The sequence below is a fragment of the Sorex fumeus genome, unplaced genomic scaffold (genome assembly GCF_029834395.1).
Source record: "Sorex fumeus unplaced genomic scaffold, SorFum_2.1 ptg000072l, whole genome shotgun sequence".
NCBI classification, from domain to species: domain Eukaryota; kingdom Metazoa; phylum Chordata; class Mammalia; order Eulipotyphla; family Soricidae; genus Sorex; species Sorex fumeus.
Window position 1 is genome coordinate 30,157,370 of NW_026606129.1, and position 27,918 is coordinate 30,185,287.

Genomic DNA, 27,918 nt, shown 5'->3' on the forward strand with positions numbered 1-27,918 from the left:
ACCTTTCTCAATATTTTCCAGGTTGAAGTTATCATCTGACAAGATTTCATCACAGGCCCTGTCTTCATCCTTGCCGCAGGGAGCCTGGAAGCCTTCAGGGGGCAGGTCTGCACTTTCTGATAGTTCACTTTTCAGGCTAGCGGCCCCACTGCTGCTGCTACTCAGGCTTGCCTTCTCAAAGGTTTCCTGCCAAGAAGACATTCCAGTTTTAGCCGCCTCTCCCTCCTTCCTTCTGCAACCCTTCCAAGATTAGCATAATTAGGTTTTTCTGAAACAGCATCAGTATTTCCACCTGTATATCTGGACAGAATTCATTCAGTCCTCAGCTATGGAAAAAAAAGGAAAGGTCTATAAGCTACCATTGGACCCCCAAAACAAATATAAGCAGATGTCGCAAGATAACCAGTATCTTTTCAATCTGGCAAAAGAAACTAGGGAATGAAGAATAGATATGGATCAACTAAACTGAAATTTCTATCCTTTAGGTTTCTGTTTCTTGTGTGTGAGTGAAAAAAAAAATTTTAATTGACAGAAATTCAGAGATGTGAGGGGAGAAAAAGAAAGATAGTGCTCAAGAGAGAACCTGGGCTTCCTCAGAGAAGGGGAAAGTCATCCTTTTAGCTACTTTTTAAAATATCTGTTGTCAATTCTGTGCAGCACTAGAGTGGTAAGCAAGGCTTTGTTTTCACCCAGGTAATAGAAAGAGAGAAGAGGGAAAGTTTGTTTATATCCAGGTAATGCAAAGAGAGAAGTCCCCTTCCCTACAGCCCTTCCTCTGTCCCTTCATCCCTTGAAAGATGAGGGCCTGCCTGGCAAGGGGACCTTCAAATCACTGTCTTCATCACCTCTCCCCACAGGCAGTCCTGTCTCCCCTCAACTGCCAGGAGCATTTGCTACCAGAGGTACTGCCACATCACTGCCAGCCTTGAGAGCTCACATTACCCTGCACAGCATTCAGGGAAACTGCAAGCCTTATGTTTGACAAACAGCATCACTGTTCTGAAAGAATGGAAAAGCTGGAAGTCTTGATTTTTCCCAGCAAATGATACGTGACCACTAAAAATGGTACCTCCTGTTTCTTGACACAAGTAATTCTCAGAACTCACATGCTCATTATTAGGAATAGTCTATAGCAAGTGAAACACAGAAGTGAAAACTTTTCCCACCCCACGGGGGTCAAACAGAACTGAGAAACCTGAGGTATATACCTAAGAGATAAAGACAAAAAAAGCTTCTTCATGAGAATAATTGGGTGGTAAGAGAAGAAGGCAAAAGACTGCATTTTTTTCACTTTCATTTGCTGAAAAAATTTATACTAGCTTTTTTCTTAATAAATTATGTCTTTTATTAAAGCAACAATACATCATAGCAGTATATAACTTCAGGTATATATCACTGAAAATCAACATGTGTAAATATATATATATATATAGTTGTTTCTGAAAAATCCATCCTATCCGTCAAATAATTGAAACCCTTTGTTATGACTTACCCACTCCCCATTCCATTTCCTTTTGCTATCTCCAATTTCTCTATATTAGAAAAAATTAATTTTATGATTTGCTCGAACGGGCCCAGTAACATCTCCATTGGAGACTTTGTTGTTACTGTGTCTGGCATATCAAATTTTATGATATATATTCATTCCCATGTCTATTGCAACATTATTATAACAGACAAGAACTAGAAATAAGTTAAGTTTTCATAGATTGCCAAATGGATAGAGTAGGTGTGCTCTGCATATACAATGGAACACTATTCATCTATTAAAAAGATTTTGATGTTAGTGTCAGTATGGTGGCTGGAGCAATAGTACCATGGGTAGGGCGTTTGCCTTGTATGCAGGTGATCTGGGTTCGATTCCTCCATCTCTCTCAGAGAGCCTGGCAAGCTACCAAGAGTATCTCACCTGCACAGCAAAGCCTGGCAAGCTCACTGTGGCATATTCGATATGCCAAAAACAGTAATAACAAGTCTCACAATGGAGACATTACTGGTGCCTGCTCGAGCAAATCGATGAACAAAGGGAGGACAGTGCTACAGTGCTATAGTGCCAATATGGATGGACCTTGAGAGTATCATGCTAAGTGAAATTAAACCAGGTGGAGAAAGGCCAACAAGGTATGATTTCACTCATATGCAGCATACAGAGGGAAAACAAAAAACAAAAATAGATTAACTGAGACTGCATTCATTGACAGTGGAAAAAAATTCCACATGGGACTTTGATCCAAAATTGCTTCAGTCATATGTGACTTACCTTTAGTTACCATTTTTATTTTGAATAAATTATCTTGTACCCTATTATAAATTATCTTGTACCTAAAGGCCGCAATTTGATCCTTGTAAGAATTGGATAGGAAACATATGTGAATATTGAAAAAATGCAAAAAAAATTTTAAGTTGAGAAAACTTTTTAATGAGTTGTTGCAATTAAATTCCAGAATTCATATATCTTTAAAACTAGCAAAACTTACCAAAGGCATTATTTCTTTCAAGAATAGCACAGATAAGGTCAGAGGATGACAAAAAATAAATGAATGAGTGAACAATGGTCAAAAATTATGTTTCCTGGGGGCTGGAGCGATAATACAGCAGGTAGAGTGTTTGCCTTTCATACACCCAACCCGGGTTTGATCCCCAGCATCCCATATGGTCCTCTGAGCACTTCCAGGAGTAATTCCTGAGTGCAAAGCCAGGAGTAACCCCTGTGCATCACCAGGTGTGACCCAAAAAGAAAAAAAATATGTATCCTGATTAGGCCATTCTAGACTTAAGGAGATTCTGTTCATAAAAATTACAAAATAAACCACTTGGTTATAAATCAACAGTTATTTAATGACTGTCAAAATTTTGTATCTATGAAATTGGGTGTTTGCTTAAAATCTTACAAAGAAGGAGTCACAAATTGAGAAATGCTATGACAGGTGATAGGCGTGAAGGCTATGAAAAAATAATGTAAAGTGTGTAGTTTGTTGTTTTTTAAAAGCCTTTATTTCTCTAATATCTGGTAGCAGTTTTTGCTTTAAAATATCTCTATGTCTTAGGCCAGACAGAGAGTATAGGGGGTAATGAACTTGTCTGACACATGAGAGACACCAATTTGATCACTGGCACTGCCAGGAATGGTCTCAGCACTGATCACTCAGAGCTAGAAGAAAGTCCAAAGAATAGGCAGGTGTGGCCACAAAACAAACAAAATGTGTTTCTTTGTTTTTCAATTGCCATACACTGTACACTACTGTACAGTATCTGTACACTATCCCAAATGTGATTTCCAGAGTTTTCCCCATGTGGAATATTTGAGAATCTAATTCACTATTCAATTCATACCATGAAGCACTCTTTGAAGAAGGGCTACCTAAGCCACTTTTGAATCTTTCACTCCTTCATACAATGACTTGCTCATGGCAAAAGTGAGCTCAAAGAGACAGAAAATTCAGATGTGCTGGTGAAATACCTGATAAGTTGAATGATTATGGGCATATTATCTGGTTCCTCTATCAAGGAGCATACACCATGAAGGCATGATTTGGAGATACACCTATGGGCAAGAGTGACCCTCTCTACCCTTTCTTCCATGCATCGTAAGAAGCCACAAAGTGGGCTTGGGACAGGGATGCAGGGACAGAATGCAAGGTACTAAAGTGCATGCTTCACATGTAGGAGGCCCAGGTTTGATTCTTGGTACCACCTGGTCCCCTGAGCCTGGGTGTCACTGACTGGCTAGAGGAGGAAGAGGAGGGAAGAGGAAGGAGGAGAGAAAGAAGTTTAAAAGTGATCCGTTTGGTTATGACAACAAATTTCCATCACCCTATAGGTATGAGCAAAGACTGAAGATGGATTTTTTGGAGAGCTACATTTTCAGGATATGGGATTTGGCTACCATTGTTTTCTTGATAATTGTTTTTGAAACACCGAGCAGTGACCAGGGGCTATTTCTGATTCTGTGTTCAGGAGTTCTGAGTTCACATACTCAGGGAACCAAATGTGGCACTGGAAATTCTAACCAGGGTGAGCAGAGTGTGAGGAAAGCACCTTCACTCCTATACTATCTCTCTGGCCCATCATCCTAATTTCCCAATTAAGTATTTTTAGTAGAAAAGAGAGTTAACTATATTTGGAGGAGTATATGCTTCCCTTGGGAAGAGTTGAATGCACGTGTTCTAAAGATCAATATGGCAGCAAAAAGAATACTGCAGACAATGAAATTATCAGTAACATGGGGCTGGGAGTCACAGTCCAGAGGGCAGAGTGTTTGCTTTTTATTCGATCCCTGGCACCACATTATATAGAAAACAGTCTCAAAGCTCAACCTGCTGCCAGGGCTGGGGGAGGTAGCAGCTGGGCCCCTCCTACTCTTTGGTGGCAGAAGTGGCAACTGCAGCCCCGGGGATAAGGTGAGGTAGAGAGAGAGAGGTGCTGAGCTCTGAGCGACCCTCTCCTTGGCTGATACCCCCAAAGATGCTGCTCGGGGACAGCTGGCACAGACCTGGCCAGAGGACAAGGTTGGATGTGAGTGGCTGAGAGGGCCCCTGAGTCCTGCCAGAAGTGATCCCTGAGAGCAAAGTCAGGAGTAAACACTGAGCACTGCTAGGTATGGCCCAAATAAACAAACAAACCAAAAAAAAAAAAATAGTGACATAGAAATAATTGCCATTATCGAAGATACTACCTGTAATAGTGCTTGAATGGGCACAATGATAGTTTAGCTTGGTTTTGATCATTATAATACACCTTTAATTTTTTGTTTTGTTTTGTTTTGGGCCACATGCAGATGTGCTCAGGGCTTACTCCAGACTCTGCACTCAGAGATAACTCCTGGTGGGCTCATGGGACCATATGTGATGCCAGGGATCAAACCTGGGTTAGCTCTGTGCAAGACTATCCCTCTAGCTCCATGAATACACTTTTATTGTGTGCAGCAGATCATAATACATTTTTAATTGAATAGCAAATCTAAGAGTAACAGACTGAAATTTCCTAAATTACCTATAATACTAGGGAAAGAATTAAGAGAATCTATTTTATTAAAACTGACACTTTTTAATTGCCAAAATATTATTTTTAAAGAAGCTAGAAAGAAAAACAAGAAATGAAATATAAAGCTCACAGCTATATTCTGCAGATGCTTTATTTTAGAACTATAAAAGAAAAAATCGTGTTCTATTTTTTTGTGTGTGTTATGAAATATTCATAGCCCATTTGGGCTATATGTCTCTTTTCCCAGTTTTTTTCCATCTATTTAGTTAATAATGGAGACCTCAAATATATAAATTTAGGACTACCTGTGCTGGGTAGAAATTCATTTAGCTGAAGTGATCTTCTTTTCAGTGGGGAGGGGATACATTCTATGCTTTTCATGGATGAAAGTACAGAGAAATTCAAAATAGGAGCTAGTCGTTAACTACATATTATTTCACACAATTTTGATCCCTAACTTTTAAAGTTTAAGAATAGCAATTACCCAAAAGAAGAGAGAGAGAACAAGGGGGAATACCCTGCCACAGAGGCAGGATGGGACGGGGGGGATGGGGGGTGGGGGGGATGCTGGGACCCGTGGTGATGGATGACGGGCACTGGTGGAGGGATGGGCACTTGATCACTGTATAACTGAAACCCAAGCACAAAATTTGTAAGCCTTTAACTGTATCTCATGGTGTTTCACTAATAAAAAAAATTGTTTAACTCAAAAAAAAAAAGAACTGAACTCTTATTTATATCAATGAACATATGCAAAAACTGGTTTCAACTATACATTGCTTCTCTTAAAGTTGTTTGTTTCCAATAAACTATGATGATGTTAAAAAAAAAGAATAGCAATTAGCTTATGTGGTCAGAGGACTGACAAGAGCAAGTAGCCATAGGTCATTGCTGATTGGACTGCTCTGATCAATAACTACAAGAATGGTTCCTTCCCAGGATTCTATTCAGAAACTTACTCTGCTACCCCATAGAGGTGGATTGATGGAGCAAGTACAGAGCAAAATCCCTCACCATGGTGAACAGAAATCTTTTGGCTCCCACATTGCTTGGATGGTGCTATTATCTAATTTCATTGACAAAAGCAGATTTGTTTCCTTTTTACCAGCTCCAGTTCTCTGGAACATGCTTCTAGAAGCATGCTCAAGTGACACCCAGAAAACAGGTGTCAGGAACTTTAAAAACAGCCAAATTTTCTAAATATTATATACTAAAAATACTTTCTGCAAGTTTAGCAGGAAGTATTTTATTTTGAACTTCTTAACTGTATTCATACAAAATTAAATATTTTGCTTTAAAAAATTAAATGCATTTTATTATGATCCTAACCTAGTTTCTACTATGAGTTTTCCATTATTCTAAATTCAAATACAAATTTTCTAAATGTAATAGTATTAATAAAGAGGAGAATACTGGTATCATACGCAGAAAATCTCATTTTTTAAAGATGTAATATATAATCTATGCCAACATTTTTTTCCAAAGCTAACCAAAGAACTGGATGGATATCATTTCCAAAAACATTTCAAGTGAACCTAGAATCAGGCAAATCTATTCAGCATAAAAAAAACAATGTACAAATCAAATGAACAGATTTTGAGCCATTCAATTTAGGATTGCTCAAAATATATGAAACTCAGTTGAAAACCAGAAATGCTTAAGACATTAACAACAATAGTATAGAATCAGACATAGAGTTATCAATATTACAAAATAACAAAAGATCTACTTGTGAAAGTACACATGATGTTAAAATACCAAACTGAATAAGATGTGCCAGAAAACAAAAAATTAATTATAAAAGAGAGCATGACCATCACATTTTGTCTGCCCACAAAAAAAAATTTAATTATGGTACTGTGATTTGCAAAGTTATTTATAGTTGAGTTTTAGAAAAACCCACCACCAATATCAACTTCCCTCTATCAATTTCCCCAGGTTCCCTCCAATCAGCTCCCCAACCCACCACCACCTGCCTCCTTGAATGGTTACTTTTTTAAGTTTGGTGGTTGTTGTTTGGATCTCATGCTTACAGTATTGGCTCTGTGGTTTAGAAATGTACCCATACCACACCTCCACATCACTATAAAATCCTTTTAACCGATATCCCTTTCCACTCTTGGGTCTCAGTGGTCAGTTCCCTTCAGGAGCTAGCTACCTCACTTTCAAACATAATGTCACCTTCCTGCTCAAAACTCATCTCACTCAGGTCTATACCAGTCTCACCAAGTCTATACTCTAGCCAACTAGTCTGCTGTCTCTCCTTGCTTCACTGCATTCCAGCGCCTTAAGACTCCTGGTTTTCTCCTTGAGCTTGGCAAACATGCTTCCATCTCAAGATTTTTGCATTTTCTATTCCCTCTACCAAGACGGTTGCATCTTTGGGTATTTGCAAGATTTCCCTTGAATGTATTCAGATTTCTGCTCAACTGTCACAAAATTAGAGAGTCTTTCCCTTACACCCATATTGAAAACAGCCCATTCTCCACACATCTATCAAACATTTACTGTTACCTTAACTTCTTATGTATCTTCCATAGCACTTAAATATGTTATTATTTCTCTTTTGTCTGTTCCTATTATGAAGGTGGGAACCTTCTGTTTTGTTCACGCTTACAGAATCAGATGAGAATCATCTCCAGAAAAATGTATATACTCAAAAGTTTTGCTCAATAAGTGAAATAAATATGTTTTCTTCAATGTTACAAAAATCTCCATGTTAAAATAAAAGGTAGAAAAATTGAATATTTTAACTAGTTGATGTCAAAATTAGTATGGAAGTAAAACTGACCTAGGAGAGTCAAATCATCAGGCCATATAGAAGTTCTATTCAGAATGTCTTGAGAAGTCTCCAAACTATTTTCCAAAGTAGTGGAAGCAGACAATAGTCACACCAGCAGTGAAGGAAAATTTCTTTCCTCACATCACTGCCAATGCTTACTATTTCTGAACTTCTTTATATATAGACAATCTAACTAATGTGAGGTTTTCTCTTGATCTTTATTTTCTAATAATAAGTGAGGATGGACACTTTTATATGCCTGTTGACCATATTTATTCACTTTGAGGAAGTGTCTGTACATCTTCTCTCCCCAATTTTTTGATGGGGTCGTTTGCCTTTTTGCTGTTGAGTTTTTGAGAGTGCTTTATATATCTGGGATATGAGCTCTCTGTCTGATATATGATATGCAAATATTTTCTCCCAGTAGGTAAAGATTTTATTTTAGGCCTTCTATCTCTAACAGTCCAGAAGCTTTTTAGTTTGCTGTAGTCCCGTTTGCTTATTTCTGCTTTTTTTCTTGGACAACAGAGAGATATCACTGAAGACTCCTCTGACATCAAGACTTTGGAGAATCCTGCCTACTATTTTCAATGTATTTTATACACACAGGAATGATACCAGGGTTTTTAATACATTTTGAATTAACCTTTTTCTACTGCTGAGAGAAAGGTTCTGATTTCATTTGTGACAAGGGTCTCCCAAACAGTGATTGATTAGAAGACTTGGGAACCCCACCAGCAATTCTTGGCCAAAAACGCAGGCAATTAAAAAGCAAGAGCCCAGGCCCTGCAGTGCTAGGGATAGTTGGGCCACTGCAGCAGTGATGAGGGCCTCCGGGGTCACCCATGTACCACCCATGGTAGTACACAGGGACCACCAATTCTGCACGCAGCAATTCCCAGGCGACCATGTGCTCCTAGGAACCAAACTCAGACTGGGCAAGTGCTAGGCACATAGCCTAACTGCTTTACTATCTGCTGATCCTTTTTATTTATTTCTTGCTTGCTCTTTTTTTGGGTGGGGGGAGTTGTTGACCATCAATCTTTGCAAGAACCATTTGTTAAAGAGGTTCTCCTTGTTCCACTTAATGTACCTGCTCCCTCTGTCATAAATTAGCTTTCCATACATTTAAAGATTTATCTCAGGAATCTTGAGTCTATTCCATTGAACTGAGAGTCTATCTTTGTTCCAGTACCATACACTTTTGGTTATTATGCCTTTTTAGTGTAGCTTAAAAGTCGGGAACACAAAGAGCCTTCCATTCTCCTTTTTGTTTTCTCAGAATTGCTTTGGTTATTTGGGAACTTTTACAGTATCATATGAACTTCTATGTCTTTGAAGAATGCCAAGGGAATTTTGAAAGGGTTTTTATTACATCTGTAAATTACTTTAGGTAAGATTACATTTTAATGATGGTTGATTCTTCCAATTCATAAAAAAAAAAGTTTTCATGTCCTTATTTCTTCTTTTATTTATTTAAGAAATGATTTTGAATTTTCATTAATTAGGACTGATTCCTAGATACTTTATGAACTCAATCATATATGGGATAGTTTTACTTTTAAATTTTCTCTTTTACATATATAATACAATATAATTCTCTAAATTGATTTTGTAGCCAGCTACTGTATTAGATATTTTTGTTATTTCTAGAAGAATTTTTATGAAGTCTTTAAAGTTTTTACATGCAATATCATGTCAACAATAAATAAAAACAGTTTTACTTCTTTACCAATTTTGATTTATTTTGTTCTTTTTATTTCTTTCTTTTCTAACTGCAGTGGCTAGAACTTCCAGTAGTTAACAATGTTTGTCACATAAAAATACTTTTAAAATATTACCACAAAGTGAAACTTATTCTGTGGTTAAAATAAAAGGTTTTATAAGTCGAAAAGACTAACAATATCAGTTATCAGTAAGAATGTGTAACAACTGGAGACTTGGGGATTTTTTCTGGTGGTGGTTTTGGAGCCACACCCAGCAGTGTTCAGGAATTCTTCTGGCTCTATAATTTGGGGCCACTCACCGATTTCTCAAGAGATCATACACAGTACCAGGGATCAAACAATGGTCAGGTACCATTCAAGGCAAAACCTAAATCCTTGTACTATCATTCCAGCAAAACAGGAAACAATTGGAATTCTCATCCATTGTTCCTGAAATTGCACAATTTTGGAAAACTATTTGGTATTATTTTTAAGTTAAACTACTATGATTCTGAAATTCGATTAGCTAGGATAAATAAAAACATATCAGGGCTGGAGTGATAGTACAGCGGGTAGGGCGTTTGCCTTGCATGTGGCCGACCCGGGTTTGATTCCCAGCATCCAATATGGTCCCCTGAGCACTGCCAGGAGTAATTTCTGAGTGCATGAGCCAGGAGTAACCCCTGTGCATCGTCAGGTGTGACCCAAAAAGCAAAAAAAAAAATCTTCAAAAAAATTCATAGATATAAATATCATATATAAACCTAAATCTGGAAACAACATACATGTCCAAAAGAGGTGAATAAACAAATCATGATATATTCATGCAATATATCCAGGCAATCCACTACCTAACATGGCCGACCCGAGTTTGATTCCTCCGCCCCTCTCGGAGAGCCCGGCAAGCTACCGAGAGTATTCGATATGCCAGACACAGTAACAACAAAGTCTCCAATGGAGACGTTACTACCTAACAATATAAAAAAAATCCTGCTATGTGCAACAACATAGGTGAACTGTACAAAAGATGCATAATACAAGACTATTCTGAGTTATAGGTAATCAAATAATAGGCAAAAGTAATATAGAGCGATAGAAGAACAGGCTTTGCCCAGGGGCAGAGAACTGACCAGGACATGAGGGAATTTTCTAAGGTGATGAAAATGTTCTGAAAGTTCTTCTGGGTGCGAGTTATATAGATGTAAAACGTATTAAACAAAGAATTGAAAATGAGGTTACTCTACTGTACATAAATTACATCTAAATTTTTATTTTCAGGTAAGGTTATAGGGCAGAGGTAAAGTCTACGTATCAATCTTTGTGTAAGCTTATCCAGCACTTTTGTTAAAATAAAGCACAGCTTTATTTTCTTAAAACATACAAAAATAGAAAATTTCCTAAACAAGTCACGGTTTTTCCTGATTCTTCTTTCAATGGATCATTACTTGTTGCATTTTCACAGCCTTGGGAGAAATTCAGTCAACAATTAACCAGACAATAAAAGCAAAGATGTTCACAAAAATATTGTCCTTTTAAAATACATCATTTTCTACATGGCTTAATTTAATCTCTTAGTGAAGACTGCAGACACACGCCTTTTCTGGCATGCTCAGCAATTGTAAATGACATATGGTATAATAAAAGTAAAGCAACTCAGTTAAATAGCACACCATTTTTTTTCAAAGAGCTGCGCTAAGGAGATGAGAACCGACTGCTTGCATATCTGCTCCATTTTAAAATGATATTAAGAAAGATATCAAATACCTGTCAATTAAATTTGCTAAGAACATAAAGAGATTGTATTAGGAAACTATAATAAAATCAGGTAATAAATAAATTTTTTAATTATGAATTATTTGTGAATTGATAAAATAATATTCATACATGAGGTCAGAGAGATAGTACAGGGGATAGGGCACTTGTCTTGCATTCATCTGAGCCAGGTTTGAACCTTAGCACCAGATATGGTCCCCTGAGCCTTATTGTAGTAATCTCTGAGCACAGAACAAAGAATAATCCCTGCACAGTGCTGGGTATTGACCCAAATCAATAATAACAATATTAATAATAATAATATTCACTTACAAGCACTCTACAAGCTACTTTGTCTCCCAAAGTAGATAAAATTTGAATAATTCTGCCAGATTTTAATAACTTAATAATGTCAAATTACTACATAAATCTCTTTTAATTTGCCATAAGTTTAGGCATTTCTAAGAACTCATTAACATTTGTCATTTAAACAGAGGATAATATATCAAGATCAGATGTGGTGTTCTGAAAGACAGTTTTGGAAGATGCAGAAGACAGCTAGAGGATGGAGATGATCGAGATAACCCATGTGGAATGGATCCATTTGAAGGACTTCAAAGCTAAGCTGAGGCTTCATCAAGATAGCAAGAGATAATCCTTGTGGGCAGTAGCATTTGTCAGAACCATTAGTTCTAGTTTCCCATTCCTATTAGCTACCCAAGAAATTGGAGACTTGCCTAGCAGGCAGCCACTACAGTATACATCCTGCACTATTCACTATGATATTTTTGCATTTAATTTTATTTTAGAGACCTTAATTTATAATTTTACAATACTATCAATGGTCGGGTTTCATGCCTACAACATTCCAACACCAAATCTGCCACCATAGAGCCTATTTCCCTCCACCATTTTTTCTCTCTGATCCTCCCCCACAAAACTTGCCTCACCATCCCAACCCTAAGCCCTCCATCTCACTGCCTCCATCCCCCCAAACCCTCTCCCAAACACCATCTCTCTGACTTGGTAAGTTCTGTCCTGTAGACCAGATTTTAGATTCTGCTGCTTTAGATCAGTTGCCATTCCTAACTATGAAAACTATGTATCTCCTACTGATTCTATTTCACACTTTAGGCAGGATTGTCCTACATGTGACATAACACCTTAGATGTTGGCCCTCACAAAGCAGAAGCATTTAACATCAATATGATAAATAAAAGCCTCTCTCTCTCAAATAAATGGGCAATTGTCTGCCATAGAGGCAGGTGGAGGGGTGGGACTGGGGTGGGGTGAGGAGGAATATTGCGGACATTGGTGATGGAAACTGTACACTGGTGGAGGAATGGGTATTTGATCATTGCATGACCGAAACTCAAACATGAAAGTTTTGTAACTGTAGTTCATGGTGATTCAATAAAAAATAAATAAATAAATAAATAAAATAAATAAGAAAGAAATCAAAATTAATTCTAGAAATTAAAAAAGTCTCTCTCTTTCTCTCTCTCTCTCTCTCTCTCACACACACACACACACACACACACACACACACACACACAAAACCTAATAGCCCCTAGTGAATGGCCCCAGGGATGGTAGCACTGCACTGTAGCACTGTCCTCCCGTTGTTCATCAATTTGCTCGAGCGGGCACCAGTAACATCTCCATTGTGAGCCTTGCTGTTACTGTTTTTGGCATATTGAATACACCACGGGGAGCTTGCCAGTCTCTGCCATTTGGGCGGGATACTCTGGGTAGTTTGCCGGGCTCTCTGAGAGGGATGGAAGAATCGAACCCAGGTTGGCCGTGTGCAAGGCAAACACTCTACCCTCTGTGCTATTGCTCCAGCCCAGTGATGGTACACTGAATGAATCATGGCTAGGGGCAAGGAAGTGACTAGCGTCCAGAATTTGGATATTGCAGTGATCCAATATGAGATAATGAGCATAAGAGATTACAGGATCTGGTGGATTTGACATTCCAAAGATATAGTTGTTGGGGCCAGGGTAATAGTACAGCACGCAGGACATTTACCTTGCATGTGGCTGACACCGATTTGAATCCCAGTACCTTATAAGGGGTGGTCCCCGAGTGTAGAGCCAGGAGTAAACTCTGAGCAGTGAGTACACTTATCTCAAAAACACAAAAAGACAGAATCTTGCAATTTGTTGCTATATAGATGGAACTAAGGACAGACATCCTGCTGAGTGAAGTCATGCAGAAAAACAAACAAAACATATAGAATGATCTCTCTCATATGTGGGATATAAATAAGCATAGCAAGTGAATAAAGAATGGTAAAAAGCAGCAGAATCTGAAAACTTGTCTACAGAACCACGTTTACCATGTTGGTGAGACAGGGTGTTGGAGGGGATTGGTATTGGGGAGAAGAGGAGGGGTATCTCTCATGATTGTTTTTCAGACTCTGAAACATTCACAACTGTGCTCCATCTGTACTAAGAGAAATACGATTTGTTCCCACATGGAAATATTAGATCAATAGGATCCACAAAAGACCAATAATCTGCTATCAAATTCTTCCATTGATTCTCCAGATTTCCCCATGCAGGATTTTGATCCTTATATTTGCTGGTGAAGGTCTATGCAACACATTCTTTAAAATATCCATACCCAAATTTTCTCTCTGAGGTAGCACTGTCCTACTGTTGTTCATCAATTTGCTCAAGTGGGTACCAGTAACGTCTCCATTGTGAGACTTGTTGTTACTGTTTTAGGCATATCGAATACACCACGAGGAGCTTGCCAGGCTTTGCCGTGGGGGCAGGGTACTCTTGGTAGCTTGCCGAACTCTCCAAGAGGGATGGAGGAGTGGAACCCACCTTAGACGCATGCAAGGCAAACACCCTATATCAACTAAATGCCATTTAGCTATGTGTTTACTGCATTGTATCCAATGCCAAGATACTATTCATGCTGTTGGTCATTCAAATGACAAATAGCTTCTATGTTATAACAGCAAGTTTATTATACTTTTAAGCTAAAAATTGTGTCTTTTTTTCTTCAATTTATTATCATTCTTGACTTTGTGCTTTCCTTATGAAATTTTATTTTGAATTATAGAATTAGAAAGCCTAGCATACTTGAATTCCATACAAGGTATAAAACAGGACTTCAGTATAATTTTATTCATGATTAGTTCATCTGAAATATATATACTTGTCTTTACTGACTAAATGTGTAAAAAAAATTGCTTACTTTTCCATGACTAGGTTTCTTTTTTTTTAATTTTTCTTTTCTTATTAGTGAAACACCATGAGGTACAGTTGTAGATTTACAATTTTTTGTGCTTGGGTTTGGTTATACAATGATCAGATACCCATCCCTCCACCAGTGCCCATTTTCCACCACCATGGATAATATCCCACCCCCCATTCCCCCATTCCCCCCTGCCTCTGTGGCAGGGCAATCCCCTGTGTTCTCTCTCTCCTTTTGGGTGTTGTGGTCTGCAAAAGAGGCATTGAGTGGCAAACATGTTCAGTCCATAGTCTACTTTCGACATGCATCTCCCCTCCTGGGAGGATCCTCCAAACACCCTTTATTTGGTGTTCCCTTCTCTATCTGAGCTGCCCTTTCCTCTAGAATGCCCGACTGGCCACTAAGCTATGGAGTAATCCTCCTGGTGCTGATCTCAGCTATTCTTGAGTATTAATCTCATATTTTGTTACTTTATATCCCCCAGATGAATACAATCTTTCTATGTCTATCCCTCTCTTTCTGACTCATTTCGCTTAACATGATACTTTCCATGTTGTACCACTTGTATGTAAATTTCATGACTTCATCTTTTCTAAGAGCTACATAGTACTCCATTGTGTAAATGTACCAAAGTTTCTTTAACCAGTCATCTGTTCTTGGGCATTCAGGTTTCTTCCAGTTTCTGGCTATTGTAAAGAGTGCTGCAATGAACAAACAAGTGCAGATGTCACTTCGACTATACATTTTTGCCTCTCTGGGATATATTCCCAGGAGTGGTATTGCTGGGTCAAAGGGGAGCTCAATTTCTAATTTTTTGAGAATCGTCCATACTGTTTTCCAGAAGGGCTGAACCAGTCGACATTCCCACCAACAGTGAAGGAGTGTCCCTTTCTCGCCACATCCGCGCCAGCATCAGCATCGGTTGCTTTTGTTCTTTTGACTGTGGGCCAGTCCATGACTAGCTTTCTTATCAATTCCCATACCACCACAAGATTTTATAATAGATTTCTATATCAATGCTAGGAATTCATGTTGTTCTGATTAATCTACTGACTTTTTCCCCTTGTTATTTGTCATTGGTTTGGATAACTATATTATTGATATAAGCTGCTCATGGAGAAAGACGTCCCTATATTTAAAGTGAAACAATTAGAATATCATATGTGCTTATCAAAGAGATAAAAATTTTATGCCAATATTTTTTCTGCTAACATTTGTATAGATATGCTTTAAAAAATAACAATTATCCCTCTGGAACAATAACACTTAGTGCTTGCTCTCTTTGATAAAATGGAACCCTATTTCCTTCTAAGTTCTTTTTTTCTGAACCAAAATAGTTTAATTTAAAGAAATTTACTTAGAGAAATGTGAGAAAAGGGCAAGCGAGAGATACATGTTCAAGCTCTCAGTCCTTTAATTAAGCCGTAGTCTCCTCTTTTTGTTAACATTTGATTAATACTGAGATGGAAAAATTGTTAACATTTGATTAATACTGAGATGAAAAATTATCAATCTACCTAAAACAGTGCAAGAGTAAAGGTATTTTTGACTCTTTTTGAAATGGCAACATAAACTTTGAAGAAAAGCACTTCTTTCTATGATCCACCATAGATCACATAGATACACGTAGAAGTGGATCTTTCTATGATCCACTTCTCTCTACGATCCATATAGTTCCATAAAGACTTGAAGGTAGACTTGTAGTAGATGCTCAATACTATTTGTTATTTGCATGAATACCATACGGGGATTTAGAATTAATGAGCCAGTTAGTAGATTAACAAGGTACACAAATAATATTTCTTCTAACATAAGTACCATTCACTTCATATCATTAAGATTATTTTTAACTGTTATGAAAATTTTTAATTTTAAAAGTATAGCACTGTAGCATTGTCTTCCCGTTGTTCATCGATTTGCTGAAGCAGGCACCAGTAATGTCTCTGTTGTGAGACTTGTTATTACTGTTTTTGGCATACTGAATACGTCAAGGGGAGCTTGCCAGAATCTGCTGTGTGGGCAGGATACTCCCCATAGTTTGCAGGGCTCTCCAAGAGAGATGGAGGAATCGAACCCGGGTCGGCTGTGTGCAAGGCAAATGCCCTACCTGTTGTGCTATCTCTCCAGCCCTTTAAAAGTATATTCAATGCTTATTAGAAAAGAATGTTAAACACACTTTTTTGTTTAATTCAAGTACTCTATGTTGTAGTAATATTTCCTCCCTAATTTAAAAATGGGTGCAAAACTTCCAGAATGTCCAGTATCTTTCCTTGACCCTAGATCTCTTCTGATTCTTCTTATTCACCTGCTCATGACCTGAGAGCAAATTCCTATAGTTAAATGTCTCTCCACAAAAAAGACAAAAGAAAAAAGAAAATATATATGTATATATGAAACACTTTTCAGTGAAATTACATGTAGTCTTGAATTTATTACACAATAACCTGAGAATGTCAGGGATAAGTGTATAGGAGAGGCATAGAGAAGACACAAGTTTTGTCTGAACTAGAAATTTGTTTGAGCTGAGACATATATAGAGACTCTATTCTGGAAATGTCAGATATTTTATATAAAGACAGAAGTTTTTAAAACCAAATAATCAAAATAAAATAAATAAAATGCTCCTTTCTCAAAGTGTTTTGCTAAAGATTCTGTTATTAGATTTATAAACTAACTTCACCCATCTCACATCAGAATGAGTCTCATCTAAATTTTATATTCCATTGAAAATTGGATATCCTTTCAAGTACAGAACTTAATAAGTCACAAATACTAAGGATATAAAGAAATAGCTAAATCTCCCACATCTTAGTCTACTTGGAATATGATATTCTGAACGCAGTTTGACATCTATAGAATCATGTACTTTTAATTGTTTTCTACCTTTTGAGAAGTCAAGTTGGGAAATAATAAGCAAAGTGAGCTTTAACTTCCAATATATGAGATTTAACTGTTTTATGAGAGAGCTATAACTCCAAGTTATGTGCTCCTAATTATAAACTGAGGCTGAAAATAATCACCATTTATTGTTCTGTGAAGTTACAGCTGGGCTCAGCATGAAAGGCAATGAACAATATAAGATTTTTCCTCCCCAAAAAACTAAGTTAAATTTTCAGCTTCTAAATTTCAAGTATGTCAAGAAAACTCTACCAGAAAGTGAAGCTTTCCTTCTAAAAAGGAATTCTCTGAAAATGCTGTTATTCGGGAAATCAGAGCTCCCTCATCTTAAATTTAAAAAAAAACATTTAATTAGATTTTGTAGCATATTGTCTAAGCAGTCATATTGCTTGAGATCAGTTTCCTTACAGAAGTTTTCCAGCTGAAGTAGAGCAATTTTGGGAAAGGAATTTAATGACCAAATAAGGGTCTTATAGTCTGAGAGATATATCCATGGGCTAAACACATGCTTTGCATATGGGAATCTAAGATTTGTTCTTTAGTACCGCATGGTCCACTGAGCACCACCAGGAGCCACCCTGAACCTAGAATCAGGAGGAGCCTGTGAGAAGTACCTGAGGTTGGATAAAAATAAATAAATAAAAAGAATAGATTTTCAAAACTAATTATCTTAGGCAATCACCAATAGGAGGAGAAAAAGACCCATGCTATAGGGAAGCCCACACATGATAAACAAAGGCTGGAACAGATACACACGAGTCATGACACAACAGGGCCCGGAGGAAGGAAAATCAGACACAGCAACAAGAGCATCACTGGCACATCGCTTGTACATGCAGAAATTTGTAGCTTTGCTATCGCCTTTTAAAATTATATTCAGAAATAAACTTATACATCAAAGAAATTTAAAGGTTATTGGCAAGAATAATAAAATCATGAATTGCAGCATGGCAAGAGAATAACTATCCATCTTGAAAGCAAATACACAGACTTAGAAGAAAAGACTGTGAGCAAATATAATTTTCTTCTCTCAATTAATCTATCTTTTCTAGCCAGATTCACAAATGGTACAATCAGACCACAGAAGAAAGTAAGTCTAAACATTCACTACTAATCATCAAACAGGTTTAAAGATTCGCTGAGATCACTTTGACACCTTTGGTTTTGTAACAGACAATAAATTATGGGTTAGTTCTTTGGAAAACAGGCTATACTTACATTTTAATTTTAGAAGATTAAGCAGTGGTTACAAATATGTAACCACATAATCTATAAATATTGCAAGGAACAGGTAAGATTTTCCTAAGTTAAGAAGAGCAAGAAGAGCGCCACACAGTCTACAGGGATACATCAGGAAGAAACGGGAAGATGACACTTACGTGAGAGAGCAGAGCCAGCTCATGGTGACATGTGACAGCATTGCGGTTGGCTTCCATGAAATACCTCTGCGTGCGCCTCCGCTCCCTTTCCAGCTTCTTCTCCAAGGTCAGCTGTGACGTAGACAAGCTGTCTAAATACTTCATCATTACATCTGATATCATCGAGCTGACTTCGACAATATCTGGCCGGGCTTCTGCATCAGGAGTGAGGCACCTAGGAGGAGACAAGCAAATGAAAACAGGCTGGCCTGGCCGGGGACCGGGACATGGGGTGTGGCAGGACGAGGTTACACACACTGCACAGTATGTGCTCCACGCAACCAAGAGAGCCTGGAGTAAGGTGGACAACGGCACAACTTTGAATTCCAGACTTCTCCAAAGGCAACAGGAAAGGTGGGTTCAGGGAGAAGACAGCAGCGTGATCACTGCACACGGGCTGGCAGGGAGTAGACGAAAAGTCCAAGCCAGAAGCTCTGCCTCACACTCAAGACTTCTCAAGTCTCACACTCACACTCAAGTCTTCTCCTGTGCAACGAAGTTATTTCATAAAATCGATACCAGCCCACTGACCACAGAACTCATGATAAAAATCCAGCAATCTAGACTCTGATGTTCCCCAATGATGTCTCAAAAGGAAGCATGGCTTCCAGGTTCGCGCAGTCACATTTCACTTCTTCCAGTACAGAGGCAATACCATCACAATCGATTACTGAGTGTTTTAGGATACAAAGACACAAAAATAAGGAGCCGGAAGGAGAGGACAGCAGGTAAGGCCTTTGCCTGGCACATGACTGACTGGCTCAGCTGCTGACACCTCACAGGATCCCCCAAGCTTGCCAAAGATGACCCCTATGTGCAGAGCCCAGAGTTAAACCTGAGCATAGCCAGCTGTGATCCAGAAAACAAAAATGGATGAATAATAACTAAATGAAATAAATACAGTTATTTACATTTTTAAGTATTTGTATCCATAGGGGTTTACTCCTGACTCTGTAAACTGGGATCACTCTTCCCAGGGTTAAGAGTACCATAAGGGGTTCGGGGAATGGAAGTCATGTCATCTGAGAGGAAGGCAAGCACTTTACCATCTGTACTATCTCTTCAGTCCTATAATTATATTTCTAAGCAACTAGTTTAATACATTGCATGCTAATATTTTTTGCAATTTTGTTTCAACTAGTGAACTAAAGGGAGTATTATTTATGTCACTAAATACTACTAGCTAAATACTACTAGCAGGCTATTACAGATGCCCAAGGAACCAATGATCAAGAGTACTGATTAGCATGCTTTAAAATTTTCTTTCACTCAGGGTTGGAGCAATAGTAAAGTGGGTAGAGTGCTTGCAGTGCATGCAGCTGGCAGAGTTCAATCCCTGACACTCATGTCCCCTGAGCACAGCCAGGAGTGGTCCCTGATTGAAAACCCAGGAATAAGCCCTGAGGACCACCAGGTCACTCACTGTAGTATTTTGTATCTCTATTTTTTGTTTGATTTTTTATTATTTGATGGGGGGAGAGGAGCACACCCAGATCTGCCCAGGGCATACTTCTGGCTCTGCTCTGTGCTCAGTGATCACTTCTGGCAGGGCTAGAGGGAACCATATGGTGCGCTGTGCCACATGTCATGTAAGACAATGTCCTACCCTCTGTACTATTCCTATAGCTCCACTTTATCTCTTTTTAAAAAATTCAAATTCTTTCTGCTTTTCAATAAAACTTAATTTGTTTGGACTCTAAGAGAAAGAGCTAAATGTTTATGATTCAGCAACCATAGTACAACTGTCACCTAAATTGATATCTCCGGGCAAGGATAAAGAATTATTGCCTGCAATGATTCTTCAAAATCAAAGGCAAAATAAACACAAGTTAATTTGTTTACCAATTACTCCTTTTATCAAATTTATTAACTATGGCTATAATAAACCAAGTCAGAACTTTATCATGTTCTTCATCCTGATGCTCTTTAAAGCTCTACAGCAACAGTCTTACCCTACGGTTATGATAGGCACTTAGACATCATCTAAATTCATATTTAACAAAGATCCATCTATGCATTTATTATGTACAAAGAAAGGCAAGAGATTGTGGAAACAGGGCCAGCAACATAATTGCAGGGGAGTTAGCAGCATGAAAACAAGGTCCCAGTTTGCTGGTCTTTAGGGCTTCCCCTTCCCACAGTCAAGCATCCTAAAAACAGATGATCAGGGCTGGAGATGGGAAATAAAGTTGGGCAAAAGGCCTGTGCAGAGTTGCCCACTAAGTCACACTGGGCTGTCTTGGCTGTCAGCCTGGACAGGGATAGCCTCTTCTTTGCCCTGCTCCAGGTCAGAGCAGGACACACGGTCCGACTCGACCCTCTCATTGCCTGTTCACCCACCTCTCCCAAGAAGAGTGAAGACAGAACACAGCCCTGCTCACATAGACAATCCCTCCAGCAGGTGGAGAGAACAATAGCAATGATGGGGACAGGGGGAAAGACGCGGAGGCTGGGCAGGGAGCCCCAGGAGCTACAATCAGAGGTAGGGGAATGGGGGGTTCCAAACCACCACCTCTGAGCATGCACCTGATCCTGTCCTCCCGTTGTTCATCGATTTGCTTGAGCAGGCCCAGTAACGTCTCCATTTTGAGACTTGTTGTTACTGTGTTTGGCATATCGAATACATCCCGGGTAGCTTGCCAGGCTTTGCTGTGTGGGCGAGATACTCTTGGTAGCTTGCCAGGCTCTCCGAGAGTGGAGGAATTGAACCCAGCTCGGCCAGGCTGGCTGCATGCAAGGCAAATGCCCTACTGCTGTGCTATCGCTCCAGCACCTGATCCTATCTGACATTATTTCTAAAACACAAATTCAAAAAGAAAATTATAAGGACATTGAATGAGGAGCCTTAAGCCTAAAGCACAGGAGTGTCCTGCCTGCACATTTGATCATACACATTTAAAGCAACCTTGTGTGGCAAGGACATAGTTGGATTTAAAGTTTCTGACTTTTGCTCCTAATTATAAAAGCTCGGTTGTTGAATTTTACCTTCTAATTAAAAAGGTTCTTCATCTATCCTCACTTAATTAGAGAAAGAGATTAAAGGTGATAAAAATGGCTAGTTTCCCGACAGTATTACTTGTGATTTTATGTGAGTGAAAACAAAAAACACCATTTAAGTCTCTCATTAGTGCTGATAATCTAAACAATTGGTCCGTAGATGTTTAAATTGATTGAGATAATACTAGTAGTTGAATTAACAGTTTAGATTTTTTTGTTAATGAAGAAAGGGGTAACTAAGCACATTTTGCAAATTATCTAGTTGTATATTATAGTAAACGCTAACAAGAATGGTCTCTATTTAGACATTACCTATTTTTCGCCATCCTAATGTCACTCCCCTTCCTGTACCTGCCTTCTTTGGAAGGACATACTGAGGAGGTGCAGTTCAGTACTGTAATTACACATGCAGATTCTGGGCCATTCATTCTTATAAGATTGTTCATTTCTTACCAACCCTGATTTTGGTCAAGCCATCTATAAAAATGGGAATATCATAATATCTACCTCATCCAGGCAGTGTTGCAACTAAAGAAAATTATCTCCATAAATTTTTCTGGAAATCTCTGCAAAATAAGAAGCCTATTATACAAGATTAATAAAATAGAAGCAAGCATGTGTGCATATGCACACACACACACAAATATTCTGTTTTTTCTATATCCACTCCTATATTTCACTAACACAAGTCCCATGGTTTCTGCCCCTAAATATTTAATAAATCCTTAAATATTTTCTGAGTTTCCTTTAAATCCCACAATTACTAGCATTCTTACTATATCTTGCTTGGAATACTAAAGACATCTCCCAAATGACCTTCTCTGTTGTATACTGCAAAGTGATGCCAGGTTAATATTCAGAAACTTGAGTAGATTACCACTCTACTCAGCACTACTCAATGGTCTCTCATGGGCAACAGGACAATGTTAAAATTCCTGGCATGTCATGCAAACACCCTCTTTAAGGCTCTTTTCTCCACAACCTGACCCATCCTTCTCTCTCAACAACACAATGAATGCCCCTCCCAAAAGCCTACTTATTCCCCAAAAGCCTATAACTCTCCTCTACCACTACTTCTTTGCTCCTTTTATTCCCTCTGCTTGAATTTGGGTTTTGTTTTCAGTTTTTTTTTGTTTATGTGCAGTATCTGCCCTTTCCTTAGACCTCTTTACTTATCTCCTTGCTGAAAATCTCACTCCTTTCCACGTATCCATTACGAAATTTATTGGGACACCTACCTCAGACAGACATATTATCTTTTACATGTTTTATTGCAATGCATATGAACGATACATAAAGTTACTATAATATTGTAACATAATTAACTACTTCACCACTAAGAATTTGGAGTTCTGAAAGAAGGAGCAAGTTTCCGCCTTCACCATGATCTCCCCAATAAGTAAAAGGAAATGTAGATTTTGGTAGGTAGCTTTTGGGGGAGAGAAAGGAGGGAGGAAAGAAGTAAAAGAAAGGAGGGAAGGAAGGAGGAAAGGAAGAATGGAAGAAGGAAGGAGGGGGGGAGAGAAAGAAGAAGGGATGAATAGGAAGGAAGGAGGGAGGGACAGAGGAAGGAAGGAAGGAAGGAAGGAAGGAAGGAAGGAAGGAAGGAAGGATGGATGGAAGGAAGGAAGGAAGGAAGGAAGGAAGGAAGGAAGGAAGGAAGGAAGGAAGGAAGGAAGGAAGGGCAGGCTACCCTAACATCTGAAAATGTACATGCCCATAGTCCAGTATATTTGGTCACAGACTTTTTAGACTCCTAGTAATATCTACCAGAAGATTTATTTTAGCCTCATTATCCTGAAATGCCTCACTGCTTAAATAGTTTAAAAGAAATTCTCGCCCACCTGAAGCCCAGTGGGGAGACTTGTCCGTCCAGCTCCACGGGACCGCCCACTAGTCCATCGGCCCCTCCCCTCCAGGTGGGTAGGGGGTGTCCAGCCGGGATGCGCTCCTGCCCTCCAGCCGCGCCTCCATTCCCGCCCCCATCCCCGCCCAGCGGGAAAACTGTCCACCACTCTTCCTTCATTCCAGGATCCTGGGTGGGAGTGGCCTGCGACTGGCTAGGGGCGTGGCCACCAGGAAGGGGGCGTGGCCTCCCACAGTGGGCGTGGCCTTCTCCTTAGCGGGGAGCCGCAGTTATATCACTCACATCAAGCACTCAGGACTCTCATCTCACAACTTGTTGCCTAATACCAACCAAATATTTCCCACCTCTTCGATATGCCAAACACAGTAACAACAAAGTCTCCAATGGAGACGTTACTGGGCCTGCTCGAGCAAACCGATCAACAGGAAGGCCTTACCTTACCTTTACCTTACCTTCTACTACAATCCAACAACATCCCACTCGCCTATTCCATTTCCAACAAAGACCTGTTTGAAAATAGCTGTATAAGCCCAGTACCAAATAGCACCTCCTCAAAAAGTTCCATTCAGTGTCGGTTATAAAACAAAGAATAACGCCTGATTGAGAAGAAGGTCAAACTCAGAAATGTAGAAGGGTGCCTACCATCGACCAACCTTATCCAAAATCCTTTCCCACCATAAGAGGGAACAGTATGATCTGCGCCAGACGGGAACCGAGGGCCATTTTTCGGCAACAAAACTGAATGGCTCCTGGCAGTCTCTCCTCAATCAACCAGGTACAGCCTGCCCCCACGGCTTGGGACTCTCCCTGGGCATGCGCAGCTAGCTCGATTCCCTAGAATAGCCGGTTTTCTCCCTTGACCTGAGCCGGACGGGAACTGAGGCAACATCCCATCTCACGGCAACAAAGCTGAACGGATCCGGGAACTCTCTCCTCACTCAACCAGAATAGTAACAGTGAACGTGAAGGACTAAACCACACTGGTCACAATGGTAAAGCAACGCAAAAGCCCACCAAACTTTCTTATTGAAGAGTTTAGCCCAGAAGACACCAACAGTATTGTAGTGTTAGACAACCTCTCTGACAAGGATTTCAGAAGGGAGCTACTTAGGATGCTTAGGGAACTAAAAGAAACAATGGAAAGCAATGCCAATAAAAGACAAGAGGATTTGAAGGCAGAAATGAGGAAAATGCAATCGGAAATGTCAGACCTGAAAAACCTGGTAGGCGAATTGAAAACCTCAGTGGAAGGCCTCAGCAGCAGAGTAACAGCTGCTGAGAACAGAATCAGTGAGCTTGAAGATGAAGTTCAGAGACTCACCAGAAAAGAGCAGAAAATGGAAAAGAGACTCACAGTTCGAGAACAGATGGCAAGAGAAGATCGCGATGAAGCCACAAGGGGTAACATAAGAATTATTGGAGTCCCAGAGGGACAGGAAGAAAACCTTGATGAAGAAGAAACTGTCAAAGACATCATTGCTACAACATTTCCAGAGCTGAAGAAAACTTGTGACCACATTCAGGAGGACCAAAGGGTACCAGCTAGAAGAAATCCGAACAAAAATACCCCAAGACACATCCTGATCAAAATGACCAAAAATTTAGACAGAGACAAAATTCTGAAAGCAGCAAGATTGAAGAAAGAAATCTCTTACAAAGGAGCATCCTTAAAATTCACAGCTGATTTTTCTGATGAAACCCTCAGGGCCCGAAAACAGTGGTGGGACATAGTGAAAAAACTCAAGGAAATAAATGCCTCTCCAAAAATACTTTACCCAGCGAGACTCTCATTCATAATAGAAGGAACAACACACAGTTTCACCGAAAAACAACAGCTCAGGAACTTCATTGACTCAAGACCATGGTTACAAGTACAACTAAATGGGCTACTTTAAGACAGAACAGGCCCCTCAAATACACCTAATTCCAACAGAACAATGGGTCAAAATCCCATAACAATAATCTCTCTCAATGTCAATGGGCTGAACGCACCAATTGAAAGACACAGAGTGGCAGGATGGATTAGAAAAGTGAGCCCAAAATTCTGCTGCCTGCAAGAAACACACCTTAATAGTCAAAGCAAACACAGACTCAGAGTCAAAGGCTGGAAAACAATCCTACAGGCAAACAGCTCCCATAAAAAAGCTGGGGTAGCCATCTTAATATCAGATCACATCGATTTCAGAGTGAAGAAGGTCATAAGAGACAGTGAAGGCCATTTCTTATTGATCAAAGGATCTGTACAACAGGAAGAACTTACAATAATAAATGTATATGCACCTAATGAGAGACCAGCAAAGTACTTAAAACAACTACTCATAGATATGGAAAAAAGACATCAATAGCAACACAATACAAGCGGGAGACTTCAACACCACTTTGTCACCTTTTGATAGATCAACCAGACTCAAGCTTAGCAAGGACATACTTCACCTGAGGGAAACAATGGAAGAAAGGGACTTAGTAGATATATACAGGACACTTCATCTTCAAAAGGCTGAATACACATTCTTCTCAAGCATACATGGAACATTCTCCAAGATAGACCACATGCTGAGCAACAAAACACACCTCCATAAAATTAAGAAGATAGAGATTGTATCAACAATCTGCTCAGACCATAATGCGCCGAAATTAGAAGTAAATCACACACAAAAACAGAAAACTAAATCAAACACCTGGAAATTAAACAGTGCGCTATTAAACAACGAGTGGCTTAGAAAGGAAATTAAAGAGGAAATCAAAAGATTCCTAGAAACGAATGAAAATGAAGACACGAGTTACCAAAACTTATGGGACACAGCAAAAGCTGTCTTAAGAGGAAAGTTTATAGCTCTACAAGCATTCCTCAGAAAGGAGGAGCGAGCCCACATAAATAAACTAACCTCACAGCTTAAGAGTTTGGAGAAGGACCAACAAAAGGAGCACAACCCGAACAGGAGGAAGGAAATAATAAACCTCAGAGCAGAGATTAACGAGATGGAAACTCAAAAAACAATCCGAAAGATCAATGAAACCAAGAGCTGGTTCTTCAAAAAAATTAACAAGATCGATAAGCCTCTAGCAAAACTCACAAAGAAAGGGAGAGAGAAAACCCTAATAAAGCGAATCAGAAATAAAAAGGGGGTCATAACAACAGAAACTACAGAAATTCAAAGGATCCTCAGGGAGTACATTGAGAAGCTTTATGCCACGGAACATCAAAACCTCGAGGAAATGGATAAATTCCTAGACTCCTACAGACTCCCAAGGCTGAACCCAGAAGACCTGGAATACCTGAACAGACCTAGCACCACCAAGGAAATTGAAATGGTAATAAAAAGTCTCCCCAAGCACAAAAGCCCTGGCCCAGATGGATTCACTAGTGAATTCTTCCAAATCTTTAAAGAAGACTTACTCCCAATCCTCTTTAAGCTTTTCCACGAAATTGAAATATCAAAAACACTTCCAAACAGTTTCTACGAAGCGAATATCACACTGATATCAAAAGCAGACAGAGATACCACAAAGAAAGAGAATTACAGGCCAATATCCCTGATGAACACAGATGCAATGATCCTCAACAAACTACTAGCAAATAGAATCCAACTACTCATCAAAAAGATCATACACCATGACCAAGTAGGATTCATCCCAGGGATGCAAGGATGGTTCAACAATCAGAAATCAATCAACATAATCCATCATGGGTATAGAGGGGACTTTCCTCAACATAGTTAAAGCCATCTACCACAAGCCTACAGCAAGCATCATCCTCAATGGGAAAAAACTGAGAGCCTTCCCTCTAAGATCAGGGACGAGACAAGGATGCCCACTATCTCCACTGCTATTCAATGTAGTACTGGACGTACTTGCAATAGCGATTAGGCAAGAAAAAGATATTAAGGGCATTCAGGTAGGAAAGGAAGAAATCAAGCTCTCACTATTCGCAGATGATATGATACTAAACTTAGAGAACCCAATAACCTCCACCAAAAAACTCCTAGAAACAATAGACTCGTATAGTAAAGTTGCAGGCTATAAAATCAATACCCAAAAGTCCATGGCTTTCCTATAAGCAAACAGTGAGAGAGAGGAAAGCTACATGAAAAAAACAATCCCGTTCACAATTGTGCCCCAGAAAATCAAGTACCTTGGAATCAGCTTAACTAAGGAAGTAAAGGACCTATACAAAGAAAACTACAAAATGCTACTTCAGGAAATATAAGAGGACTTGAAGAAATGGAAAGATAACCCCTGCTCATGGGTTGGGAGACTTAACATTGTCAAAATGGCAATACTACCGAAAGCATTGTATAAATT

At 39.2% G+C, this 27,918-nt stretch overlaps 1 protein-coding gene across 1 annotated transcript in view; it reads right to left on the reverse strand.

The window, feature by feature from the left end:
* Positions 1-27,918, reverse strand: part of NEK10 (NIMA related kinase 10) — a 279,165-nt gene that overhangs the window by 73,671 nt on the left and 177,576 nt on the right. Inside the window, exons 26-27 of the mRNA XM_056129461.1 lie at positions 18,714-18,927; positions 3-186 (exon numbers count right to left, since the gene is read on the reverse strand). Coding sequence (XP_055985436.1) covers positions 3-186; positions 18,714-18,927 — 398 coding nt within the window. The remainder of the gene's footprint in view (positions 1-2; positions 187-18,713; positions 18,928-27,918) is intronic.